Source organism: Triticum urartu, chromosome 2A, assembly GCF_056163025.1.
Source record: "Triticum urartu cultivar PI428250 chromosome 2A, HENAU_Tu73, whole genome shotgun sequence".
In the NCBI taxonomy this organism is placed as follows: domain Eukaryota; kingdom Viridiplantae; phylum Streptophyta; class Magnoliopsida; order Poales; family Poaceae; genus Triticum; species Triticum urartu.
Window position 1 is genome coordinate 49,415,735 of NC_141874.1, and position 13,220 is coordinate 49,428,954.

General features: G+C 49.8%; 1 protein-coding gene across 1 annotated transcript; it reads right to left on the bottom strand.

The window, feature by feature from the left end:
• Nucleotides 1-1,006, bottom strand: LOC125534885 (TPD1 protein homolog 1A-like). Its single transcript, XM_087539557.1, has 3 exons — nt 782-1,006; nt 603-695; nt 1-487 (listed from the first exon to the last, which is right to left on the bottom strand). Exons 1-3 carry the CDS (start codon nt 879-881, stop codon nt 105-107), a joined length of 576 nt encoding a protein of 191 aa, XP_087395683.1. The 5' UTR covers nt 882-1,006; the 3' UTR covers nt 1-104.
• Between the last annotated feature and the right edge of the window lie 12,214 nt (nt 1,007-13,220).

Below are 13,220 nucleotides of genomic sequence, written 5' to 3' on the forward strand. Positions count from 1 at the left end.
GATGATGCATAGACCATCAGGATGTAATTCTTATTGTTATTTCGTTTATTTATATGGCGTACACTGTGCCAGCAACGCCTAGTTCTGAACTTCTGAATTAGCTGCTAGTGGGAGGTGGCCGGGGGCGGGTGGACGCAGGAGGCGAAGGCGACGCGGAGCTCGCAGGGGAACGAGTTGGCGTACTCGAACGAGATGGTCTCGCCGGCGAGCAGCGGCTGGCCGCCGTTGACGAGGCAGTCGTCGTAGGCGAGCCGCAGGAACTTGCGCGGGTCCACCAGGGTCACGGAGCTGAACCACCCGCACCGCGCGTGGATGCCGCCGATCGCGCAGCCCCCGCCGTCGGCGATGCACCGGTTCATCGCCTCCACCGTGTACGACGGGATCCCGCTGGGCAGCGCCGTCCCCCAGCCCTGGGAGATGGAGATGTCCTGAGCGCCCGCGCAGCCGGTGGTCACGCGGTGCGGCCGGACCTCGTCGACGCCCGTGGCTGCGAGGGGAGAGAGGAAGTGGTCTTCCCATGTCACTTGCCCTACGTAGGACGATCAAAGGATCGAACGCTGAGCGAAGTGAGAGAGGCAGGCATGCAAGAAGACGGAAGTTACCAGCTGCCGGGCGGAAGACCTTGCGGGGAAGGACGGTGGTAGACGCCGACGGGGCGGGAGCGGCGAGCGGCTGCGCGTGCTCCGGCGAGAATCCTGCATGACGTTAGCTCAGAATTCGTGGACACAAAATGTGGAGAAAGGGAGAGCTGAGGAGCTGAGAGACGAGCTTCGCTAGCTACCTGCATCGTCTACGGAGGCTGATGCGATGGATACGGCGGAGCCGAGCGTGGCGAGCAGTACGACAAGAACCCTCGCCGCCGGCGAGAAAGACGCCATCATCACCCCGAGAGATAGGCCCTGAGGTATAAGACCAACACCGGAGACGGAACTGACACAGAGTACAGAACCCTGCAGCCAGCGTGCGCTTCCACCGCTGCCTATATAGCCCTAGCAGCCAACGCAAGGCTTCGGTGCAGCATCCTTGGCGCGGCGGTGGCGGGGAGAGGTGCCGATCGGATCGCTTAATTTCGCTGTGACCAGAACGAACCGAGCCAGACCGGATCGCTTTCGCTCTTGCCTGTTTTATAGCCAGCTAATTCATCTTCAGTCAAATCACTTGGTGAGGAGACGGTGCTTCAATGCTCACGCGGACGCTCAATCGATCCCAGTTTTAGTCACACAAATTAGTGCTCTCATGCCAGATCAGTACCTAGCATAGGTACTTCCTCCGCTAAACTAATATAAAAATATTTTGATTACTAATGTAGTGATTTAAATGCTTTTACATTAATTTTCAGAGGGAGTAGTTTATAGGTGGCTCCATGATGCTTACAATTCCATTTGTAACGGACGAGGAAGCCTGGCTGAAAATGACCCGTGTCCGTGTGTGTATCTTGCAGAGTTTTCTTCTGCTCTGTGGTTTTTACAGCGAAAATGCTACACCTACCAAGAGGTGTTACGTACCCTATGTAATATTTCAAAACACCAATTAAACCACCCCCGATTCTAGGGTGGGCCCGTGTGGCCAACAAATGACAAATTAAAAGCTGCCGGGTCAACAATTATGTAGAGCACTCAATAATCCCTTCGTAGGTGTAACAAAGCCCTTTTTATAGTGTCCCGTAAAAAATGCCCTTTTTACGGTGTTCTAACCATAGTTTTACATAGCTGGCTATGACTGGCTATGACATTCTATGGGTGTGTTTAGTTGGCATACCAAGTATTTCACACTTTGCCACGCCCCCACGCCACAAGTTTGACTTAGTTGCCCTCCTGTTTGGCCTGCAACCATACTTATGGTAAGATTCCTTTCATGCAAACTAGACCCCACATGTCATTGACTTTGAAATATCTGGCAAGATTATCTCGAGTGTGCAAAATGTGGCATCAATTTTGCGCGCCCAACCTTAAGCATATGTGGCAAAAAAGTGTGGTAAATGGTGGCAAGAGACAGAGGACTGCAAAGTCCTTTGGTGATGATGTCCTTGTATACCTTGTCGATGGCACTCCCAGTTACATTTCAGAAGCTTATGCATCACCGGATGCTGACTACTGGAAGGATGCGGTCCGTAGCGAGATGGATTCCATCTTGGCTAATGGGACATGAGAAATCACTGATCATCCTTATGGTTGTCAACCATTGGAATATAAGTGGGTGTTCAAAAAAAAGTTTAGGCCCGATGATACTGTTAAGAAGTACAAGGCTAGACTTGTGTCCAAGGGTTATACCCAGAAAGAAGAAGATTTTGCTGATACTTACTCACCTGTGGGCTGTGGCTAGACTGGCAACCATTTGAGTGTTACTCTCGTTGGCTGCCTCGCATGGTCTTCTCGTTCATCGGATGGACGTTAATACGGCTTTCCTTAATGGAGAGCTAGACAATGGAATTTACATGCAACAGTCAGATGGCTTTGTAGTAAATGGCCAGAAAAGAAAGGTGTGTAAGCTATTGAAATCTTTGTATGACCTGAAACAAGCACCTAAGCAATGTCATGAGAAGTTTTATCTGCTGGCTTTGTTGTTAACGAAGCTGACAAATGTGTATACTATCGCCATGGTGGGGGCGAAGGAGTTATACTCTGTCTGTATGTCGATGACGTGCTGATATTTGAGACCCACCTCAAAGTCATTGAGGAGGTTAAGACTTTCCTGTCTCATCACTTTGACATGAAAAATCCTGGTGTCGCTGATGTTATCTTGAACATCAAGCTAATGAGAGATAATGAGGGTGTAATTACACTTCTGCGATCCCACTATGTTGAGAAGATTTTGAGTCGTTTTGGATATTCGGATTGCAAACCTTCTACAACACCGTATGATCCTAGTGTGCGGATTCGAAAATTTGAAGGCACGACTGTAGATCAATTGAGATAGTCTCAAGTGATTGGTTCCCTTATGTACCTAGCTTGTTCTACTCGACCCGACATCTCATCTGCCGTATGCAAACTGAGCCAGTTTATTTCCAATCCGGGAGATGTGCCTTAACATGCTATTGAGTGAGTCATGCGTTATTTGCAAGGTAGTGTGAACTACGGAATTGACTATACTGGGTACCCGACGGTACTTGAGGGGTATAGTGATTTGAATCGGATATCTGATGCTGATGAGATGAAAGCCACAAGTGGATATGTGTTCACACTTGGTGGTGTTGCTCTTTCCTGGAAGTCTTGTAAGCAGACGATCTTAATGAGATTAATTATGGAAGCAGAACAGACAACATTAGACATACCATGCGTCGAAGCAGAATGGCCTCAAGAGCTTTTGATGGATTTCTTAGTGGTTGATAAGCCAGTTCCGACTATCCTTATGAACCGTGACAATTAGACGGTAATTATCAAGGCAAAGAGTTCAAAGGACAACATGCAATCCACAAAGCATATAAGAAGAAGATTGAAACCTGTCAGGCATTCAAGAAACTCCGGAGTAATAGCGTTGGATTATATACAGACGGCTAAGAATATGGCAGATCCCTTTACAAAAGGTCTATCACATGTTGTGATAGAAAATGCATCGAGGGAGGGTATGAGCCCCATGTAAGTTGTCGTGGGGGTAACCCAACCTATGTGACGGAGTCCTGTGAATTAGGACCTGGAAAAACAATCCAGCGGTCAACTCAGAAGAGTATCCTTACTAACCCACTTCGTTGGAGACGCAATACTGTCGTAAATTTTAAGGCATCGTGACTTTTGTCTTAATGTGTTCCAAAGCTTGTGTAAGGAAGATACTATCCTACAGAGCTTTCTTTGAAGGAATAGACCTATGTGAGCCCGACAGTTGGTCACACTCTATGAGATAGTGTAATCTCTAGGAAGCACATGAATAGGTCAAGAGTGTGACTAATAAGCTCCACCCGTGGTGTCAGCCTTCAACAGCCTTATACATATATGCGCATAAGTCATCTTGGGAAATAGGAAAAGGAAAGCCAAGCCATACCCCTCCACTCCCCTCCCCCTCTCGCGACCGCGCCGCCCCCGCGGGCGGGCGCCCGCGCCCCGATCTATCCCCCCTCCAGCCCCCTCTTCCCCTCCTCCCCGCCGCCGTCGCTGGTGGCGCCCCTGCCTTTCCTCTCCCGGTGGCTCTCTGGCGCGGGGCGGAGCTGCGCCGGGGGGGTGCTCCTCGGCGGTGACGGTCTTGCTGACGGCGGGGTGCCTCGTCGCAGGGCGGGCGAGCGGCTGGACGGCGGCGTCATCGTTGGCGGCGGGGTGGCGATGCGGCACGTCCTGGCGGCGGAGCTCGGCCCAGATCTAGGCCCTACGAGGCCCATCTGGTCTTGGCTAGGCCGGCGGCAGGGCGGGTCGGCGGCGTGATTCCCGGGAGGCGGGGGAGCGGCGTTGGGCGACGGGGGCTGGCGGTGCCGACACCAGCCTGCTGCAGCACTGCTGGCAGGGCTTGGCGGGCCCATTTCAGGCCTGGCCGGGCCAGGGGTGGCCTGGTATGCCCCGCTGCCGTGTCCAGTCGGCTACCGCAACGGTGCCGGAGGCGCGGGCTTCTCGCACGACGGCGGTGGAGGTGGTTCCCTCTCGCTCGGCCTTGGTGCTGCTGCTCTCGTCGTGTGGCGCTTCTCTCCGATCTTCTCGGCCTCGTGTTGGTGCTCGTAGTGAGACGACGTGGGTGGCGGCGCAACCGCGATGGCGCATTGGGCGGTGGTTTGGTTGGTAGGCTCCGGATGGGCGGTGGTGTTAGGCATGGGGGAGAAATCCTTGCCGGCTCGTCCGGCTCCGATGCGGTGCCACCGGCGGGTGCCACCATTCCTTCTTGAAGGGTGTTCACGGTAGCCATTCTCCACTTCCCTCCGCGTACCGAGGAAAACCCTAGGACTCGTCCGGGCAGCAGCGTCGTCGACGTCACATACTTTCTTGGAGGTGCTGGTTGGTACGCGACACTCGGAGCCTCGGGCTGTGGTGTAGTGTCTCTGGAGGGCGCAGCGGTGGCGGGCCTTCCGCGCTTAGTCGAGCTGTCGTTGTTGGCATTTGTTTTTTACTTTTTTTTTTCGTTGGGCTTGTTGTGCTACTCGCCTCAGCATCGCGTTTGTACTGTTGGTTGATGCTTTGGAATACAAAGCGGGAGGAACCCTGTTTCGGTAATAACCCAGAGGCATCTCCTCCGAGTGCTACTAACCCATTCTTCTGTGCCCGAGATCAAATGCGAGTCAGGCACCATCTTTTATGAGAAGGGCCTCCATGGTTAGAAGTATGTGAGCGCTCGTACCATAGCTTGAGCTGATCTCGCCAAAAATTAATAAAGTTTAAAAACAAAAGTTGTTGTCATCGCCTCATCGGTGAAAAGCGGATGCAGATTCGAAAGTGCATACCCTGCACATGACATTATGCCTGCCAAGGTCGTCATGTACATGACTAATGTGGCACATTGATGTTTTCAATTGCCTTTGGCATTACTGAATTTTTGCCGAGTGTCACTCTCGACAAACCCATCTTCACGGCAAACTGCCATCTTTGCCGTCATTGTCTCACGGCAAAGAGGCACCGCACGGCAAACCCCGCAGACGCCGAGAGCCGCTCACGGCAAAGAGAAGCCACGTTGCAGCTCGTCCGCAACAGACGGCTCCGTCAGTTACTGCGTACTTTGCCGAGTGTCACTCTCGGCAAAGCATATGCAACATCCTATTTTTTTTGTGTGTGTTCTTTCTAACTGACATGTGGTCCCACTGGTCACATTTATCAGTAATTTTTTAAATAACTTACTAAATATTTTTGAGAAAAATGACGATATCTTTGCCGAGAGCGGCTCTCGGCAATCGTTCTGACCAGTACGACAGCGTGGCCCACATGGGGGCTGACAGTTTACATAGCTTTGCCGAGAGCTAGTCTCGGCAATGCTCACCTTCTTTTCTGAGAGCTGCTCTCGGAAAAGTTGTGGCACAACAGTAGTGTCCCAGACGACCATGTTTCCGAGAGGAGCTCTCGGTAGTATATCGTTTTCCGAGTGTTGCTATCAGAAATCTTTCCCATCCATTCTGCTGTCAAGCTATTTCTTTTCCGATCCCTGCAGATAAAAACAACCACAGTGCAATTTGATCATATATAGGCATAATTTGATCTAGTCCACACATATATAGGCATAATTTGATCTAGTCCACACATATATAGGCATAATTAGGGATAGTCCATATATCGTCACACACAAGTCGAATGTATTATCCTAGTAGACGTCACACATAAGTCGCAAATTTATACATATTGTCACTACTTGCAAAACACGTGCACGTCACAATAGAAGTACACTTGTTCATATATAGATCATCTTGAGGAGGAGAGGCCATCGGGTTAACATTCCGGAGGAGGAGGAGGGGCATCACTTGCACTACTTCGAGATTGCATAAGAACCTATAAGAGTAGAGTCACGTGAGGGTGGTTCGTCCCTATGTAATGAATCTTCTACTCTAGTTTAGATAATGTTCTACCTGTAGTTGATCCTCAAGCAGCTTCAACCTCTTGTTCGTGTCTTCCCGTTCCTTTTCTCTGGACTCCTTCTCAGCCTGCCGCCTTTGCTCCTCTTCAATAGCCCACTGCGCCATTAAATCCTGTAACATGGCATTAGGCCCATATAGGTTGGAACGGTGCTATTTCGAGGCATGGACATAAATGAAAGATTAGGATGCTAACCTTGAGACGCGCTATCTCACGTGATGCGGCGGTTGGGCGACTCCGTATGAACGGAGTTGAGCTGGTGCTCGACGCGCGTATCTCGTGCAACTTGTGATGCGAGGAGGTGGTGATCGCCCCGTTGCAAAGGAGGTGGCGGCCATGGCCCTTCCCCTCGCCAGCAATGATGAGAAGCTTAGGATCAAGGGGCTTGGACGTAGGTTCGGCTTCCTGCCGGTGCACCTCCTGGAAGACCTCTTTGAAGGTCCCCCACTTCTCCTCCGCCGACTCGCTGCAGAACTCGGCGCCATCCTTCACCTTGTGGCCTTCTCTCCAGGCTTCCATGATGTGGACCGGGCGACCAACCTTCCCTCCTGCAAAATTAACCATCAAGTTGAATGAACCAAGATGCACCGTGCGAAAAAGTTAACATCTTAATTCACATACCATGTGTTGCTTGAGAGCGGTTAGGTTCCGGCTCCCCTGGACATGAGCCGGGCCTGGCATTTTGGCTCGTTCGTTTCCCTTCTCCACATGCTGCGCCTGCCATGCTGGGTCACACCACATGTCAACCAGGGCCTCCCAACAATCGTCCTTCATCCAGGGTTCCTTCACCTAGTCAGACAAAATCAAATAATTGAGGAACAAGAGGGATGAATCAAAGTACTAGCAACCGATGTAGTCACTTACCACTGACAGGTATTCTTCTCGCGACAAGTTGGTCTGGCAAGCAGTCTTCCTTGTCATCTTCTCTCCCTTCTCATCGAGCGGACGACACAACATCACGGCTTTGTACCGCAGCGTGTGCTTGGTGTCAGAGAGTATCTTTCGGGCAGATTTCACGATGCCTTTGATCGCCTTCTGCTGCTCACCATCCACGCAACAAAAAGTTTGCTACAAGAAAGAGTATGGCATCTTCTCAATCCACGCAAGCAAGGATTTGGATATGGAAAAATGCAGTGGTCGGAGCGAAGATACTTACAAAAAAAGCATTGATGACCCGAGTGGCCATGGTGACATCGTGCTCATCCTTGTTGTGTAGGTAATGCTCCCAGGTTAAACCTGGCAACGGCGGATCGTAATCACCCGGCTTGGACAATCCAGGGAAGTGCTTCCTCAAGAGGGAGTCGATGACGTGGTTCGTCCGGCGTGCCCCCTTAGGTTGTGTCGGGATAAATTCCCACTGACCGCATAATATAAAAGACAAGCATATGTGAGTGTCAAAGCTGTGGCATCCAAAATATGATGCAAATGAAATGCTTGCTTACCCCTCTCCTGTCGGGCAAATGACAGGATGGTTGCTAGCAGCAGTTGGTTCTGGGACCTTCCCCGGACCACGCCCGGATTTCTTCCTCTTGGAAATTGAAAGTGCGTTATATCGACTAGAGGGGGGGGGGTGAATAGGCGATTTTTATGAAAGTCTTCAAAACGTGGAAGTTTCGAAGACAAACGATAGAAATAAACCTATTACCATGCTGCGGAAGGTAGACTACACTAGGCAAACCATAGTCAAGTATTCAATGAAGTGAAAGCACAATGACTAATAGCAGCTAGGTAGTAAGGATCAGGTAGGAAGATATTATGAAGCCAATCAGAACAAGCAGTCACTCAGTGAAGACAAAAGATAATGCAATCATACAATGACTTCACAAGGACCAACAGTAAGTAAAGGGAACGGAAGGATGAAACCAGTGACTCGTTGAAGACAATGATTTGTTAGACCAGTTCCAGTTGCTGTGACAACTGTACGTCTGGTTAGGGCGGCTAGGTATTTAAACCTGAGGACACACAGTCCCGGACACCCAGTCCTGAACACGCAGCTCAGGACACCCAGTCCTCACCGTATTCCCCTTGAGCTAAGGTCACACAGACCTCGCCCAATCACTCTGGTAAGTCTTCAAGGTAGACTCCCAAACCTTCACAGACTTCGTTCACTGGCGATCCACAATGACTCTTGGATGCTCAGAACGCGACGCCTAACCGGCTGGAGGATTCACAGTCCTCAAGTGTAATAAGTCTTCAGATCACACAGACAGGAAGACTTAAGTGATGCCTAACACTCTTTGGCTCTGGGTGTTTATGGCTTTATCCTCGCAAGGAATTCTCTCTCAAAGGCTTCGAGGTGGGTTGCTCTTAAACGACAAAAGCCGTACTCTAACTCTGAGCAGCCAACCATTTATGGTTGTAGGGGGTGGGCTATTTATAGCCACTAGGCAACCCAACCTAATTTATCCGAAATGACCCTGGGTCACTAAAGAACTGACACGTATTCCAACGGTCAGATTTCAAACACACACGACAACTTTACTTGGGCTACAAGCAAAGCTGACTTGTCCAACTCTGGACAAGATTCGCTCTCATAGTATTCACTCGAAGACATAGGATTTTGGTTAAGCATCACTTCAGTCATTCTAACTGGTTCTCTTGGACCCCACTTAACAGTACGGTGGTTCCTATGACTCAACAAAGAAGAAAAAGAGCTACGAAAGATCTAAGTCTTCGAGCTCCATAGGCTTCATGCGATGTCTTCTCTTGTGATAGTCTTCAATGTGAATATCTTCACATACCACCTTTGACTTCAATGTCTTCATACATTTTTAGGGGTCATCTCTGGTAGGAAAACCGAATCAATGAGGGACTTCTACCTGTGTTATCCTGCAATTCTCACAAACACATTAGTCCCTCAACTAGGTTTGTCGTCAATACTCCAAAACCAACTAGGGGTGGCACTAGATGCACTTACAATCTCCCCCTTTTTGGTGATTGATGACAAACTAGTTGAAGTTTTCAACGGGGAATATAATATGTGAAATTGTAAAGGATAAGGAATTGTCTTCATAAGTTGTAAGGGCTCCCCCTGAAGATGTGCATATAAGTAATTTGCTTTTGGAATGCAAATTCACATGGCAGGTTGTACTTGTGGAGATCCTCTTCAACTTATGATGACAACTCATCATGCATGAAAAGTATGTGAAGATAATGACATGCATAATGGAAAATGGACGTCTGTAAAATGATCTAAGTGCGGAATTTATCGTCGCACATGCGGAATTTATCATCGCATCATAAAGTAGCAAATGAGTAGCAGACGACCATCGAGTTTAAGTGTTACAACTCAAAGAACCAAATGTATCAAAACGAGAGTTGTAAACACTAGGCAAAACATAAAGTAACCGCCCATATGGACCCGCTTGAAGACTATCAAACTCATATGCTTCTCCCCCTTTTGTCAGTAAGGACCAAAAAGGTTCGAAGACATAGAGCATCTACTCGTTCCCCCGAGGAGTAGGTGAAGTAGCAAGGTCGTCGGTGTTGTTAGGCGGTGCAGACGAGCTCGGGGCAGTGGCGACGCGTGCTGAAGGAGGGGGCGGTGAAGTAGCATCGTCTTCGTCCTCGATCACTCTGGCATTCACAGTTGCCGCAGAGGAAGAGAACTCAGAGTCTTCAAGAGAGAGAGTTCGTCGCAGCACAGCCCTTCGGGGAGGTGTGGAGTCAAACTTGAAACGTTCAGAGAAGCCATCCTCAGAGCACATAAGCGTCAGCCCTTTCCATGTACGCCGACAAGTTTCATGGGCAACAAAGGCATTCTTGGTGGCAAGATTGCGAATGCGGTTGACATCCACCAAGAGGCTTTTCATTTGACGCTTCAGCCAGTCATGATGCCGATCCTGTTTCTGATGAAGAGCAACCAGAAGCTCTCGGTCATTGAGAACACGAGATCGCTTCTTGGGCCGTTGGGCAATAGTGCTTTCAGTGGCTTCAGTGAGGGCACGATGAGGTGCGCGTGTAGTGCCAGCCAGAGGATAAACACGAGTGACTGCTTCAACTCCTTCAATGTTCTGAGAGAAACTTTGATGCTCCGCATTCTGAAGACTAAGAGGCTCCTTGGCAGGCTCTGGATAGAGGGCTTCAACGGACATATCCACGTCAGGCATAAAGATCCGATGATTGCGAGCAGAAGGCTGATATGAGATAGCTGAGTGGAGTTTGATCAGCCGCATTATCCATGGAGCGTAGAACTTCAAGCCAAAAAGGTTAGATCCTGAAGCAGCAAGTTGGCGGATGAAGAAGTCTTGTGCGTTGAAGCATTTGCCGTGAAGAATATAGAAGACCAAAGTCTTCATTGCACCTTCCAGCTTTGCATATGGGGAATGTCCTTTGATGGGCCAGAGAGTTTGCCTTAAAATGTGATAGATGGTCCTTGGCAGATACTCCAGGTCTTCAACAAGGAACTCCTTAGGATATGCAGCGTCTTGTGGGAAAGGCTTCATCATACTGAGCATCTGACTCATGTTCGGTTCAGGCTTCTGAAAGATGCTCTCCATAGCTTCACTGTGAAGTTGACATCCAGGTTCATAGAGATCTCCAGTAGTGGGCAGACCAGTGAGCTTAATGATATCAAAGGCTTTGGCTTCGTGATGAACATTTCCTGTCATCCACTCAAGGGCCCAAGTCTTCGGATCTCTGTTGTAACCACGTATGTGAAGTGTGGCATAAAATTAGAGCAGCAACTCTTCGTTCCAGTGCTCTTGGTCGGTGACGAAAGGCAACAATCCAACCTCTTTGAAGCAGTCCAGAGCTTCTTACAAGCAGGGCAGACCAGCTATTGCTTCGGTGTCAAGACGCATATGTGGGAAGATGCGACCTTGATTGTACAGAATGCAGGAGTAATAGCCTCGCTGCGGATAGCTCCAGAACCGATCTGAAGATATTCGTTCCCTTGAGTAGGGGTTCTTGGAGCTATTGAAGAAGGTGTTGTCTGCTTTGAAGCCGTTGACATTAAAGGATCCAAGTGCTGATGCAGGACCTGGAAACCTGGGCAACCTTGGCATTGGCTTCTGTACCTGAGGCCTATGCTCAATATGATAGTCAAACTGAGGACCAGCAACAGGCGCAGGAATAGGAGCAATAGCATCATTGGCTTCGCTGACATCTGGTTCATGGGTTGGTGAAGGCTCCACATTTGCTTCAGCCACGACGACGTCAGTGGCTTCATTCGTGTTGGTGGTGGCAGCCTCAAGATTTCTACCTCCACTTAATGAGCTAGAGGGTCGGGCACAGACACGTTCTCCTCGAGAACAACTTCTTCAGTAGTTGGGGGAGTGGGGACACGTTCTTCTTCTTGGGTGTCATCGGCTGATGCAGCCGGAATGTCTTCAACAGCTTTAGCTTCAGACTCGGAGACAGGAGGCCTTGGTCCTTTGCGAAGCCTGCGTAACGCTGGCAACGCCTTTGGAGATGGAGTTGGCTGGGCCTCACGGTCATCTTCTTCTTGTTGTTGTGGGTGATCAGCCCATGATGCATCCTGAGCAGTTGGCGTCATAGGACGACCAATGCTGATGAGTTCGCTGTGCGTAAGCACAGGCGATGATACCTATTGGTGCTCGATCTGAGGAAGAACTGCATCATCTTCAACATGGTCATGGTGACCAATGTCTTCAGCAGCAGTGGGATCAGCTGCTGGAAAGTCTTCAGCTTCATGAGCCTCTGTGAAAGCAGGCTCATGGACAGTCAGTTGGCGCTCTTGATGTTCAGCGGCAGGGCGAACCATGGAGATGGGTTCAACAATTAAGGGCTCTGTGGGAGCAGCCCGTTCCTTCTTGGTCTTCCGCTTCTTCTTGGAGGGAGCAGGAGCAGAGGCTTCAGGATGTTTCCTCTTTCTGGCTTTAGCCTCAGCAGTCCTCGTCTTCTTCAGTTCTGAAGCGGTAGACCTGGCTTTTGGCTTCGAGCCAGTCATGCTGGTTGGGAAGACAATGGGATGTGCTTCCTGCCTTGGTGCGTCGGGTTCGGCCATAGCGGGCTTCTTCTTCTTCTTCTTCTTCTTCTTCTTCTTCTTCTTCTTCTTCTTCTTCTTCTTCTTCTTCTTCTTCTTCTTCTTCTTCTTCTTCTTCTTCTTCTTCTTCTGCTTTGTAGCCATCCTGGGGTCGATGCCAGGACGCCCAAGGGCCTTGCGCTTCTCAGCCTCATTGTAGGCTTGCACACACTTGTCACCCAGGCTCTTCATGCGCTCACGAGAACCTTGAGCTTCTTCACGCTTCTTGAGAAAGGCTTCTTTGAGCTCGTGCAGCATGATCTTGAAGTTCTTGACCTCTTGCACGCTGAGCTTGGCCATATGCGTCTTGAACTGAACTTTCTCAAAGTCAATCTTCTGCTTCAGTTCGACGATGCGCTGAGCTAGAGCTAGCTCTGAAGCAATGGCGCCATGGAAGGCGACACTGAGGCCAATTGGAAGTTGCAGATCTTCGAAGCTGAGGTTGGGCGTGTCAAACCACTCATTAATGAAGTTGTGGATGATTGCCACGTCAAAGAGAGGTAGATCATTGAAGATTTCTGCTTCTTCTTTACTCTTGATCAGTTGCTCAAGAGCGTCATCTGCAAGATCTTCATCACTGGACAGATCAATGGCATCGTTGCGCAGAATAGCAGCAGCAGTCAGTTCTTGGCTGGTGTGTGGCAGAGGCATCTTGACTTTCTGGGGCTTGGAGATGCGTGATAGATCTTCAGACTACACACTATCTTCAGGAGGTGCAGTAGCCAGTGGCTTCGCCCGTGAGATTTTTGGTGCAGAGGCAGGCT

Bases quoted from the DNA above. Each gene is read 5' to 3' on its own strand.
- LOC125534885 (XM_087539557.1), bottom strand. From the start codon at position 881: ATGATGGCGTCTTTCTCGCCGGCGGCGAGGGTTCTTGTCGTACTGCTC. The intron at 696-781 runs GTAGCTAGCGAA...AACGTCATGCAG, and splicing joins AGCCTCCGTAGACGATGCAG to GATTCTCGCCGGAGCACGCG. The intron at 488-602 runs GTAACTTCCGTC...CTCCCCTCGCAG, and splicing joins GGTCTTCCGCCCGGCAGCTG to CCACGGGCGTCGACGAGGTC.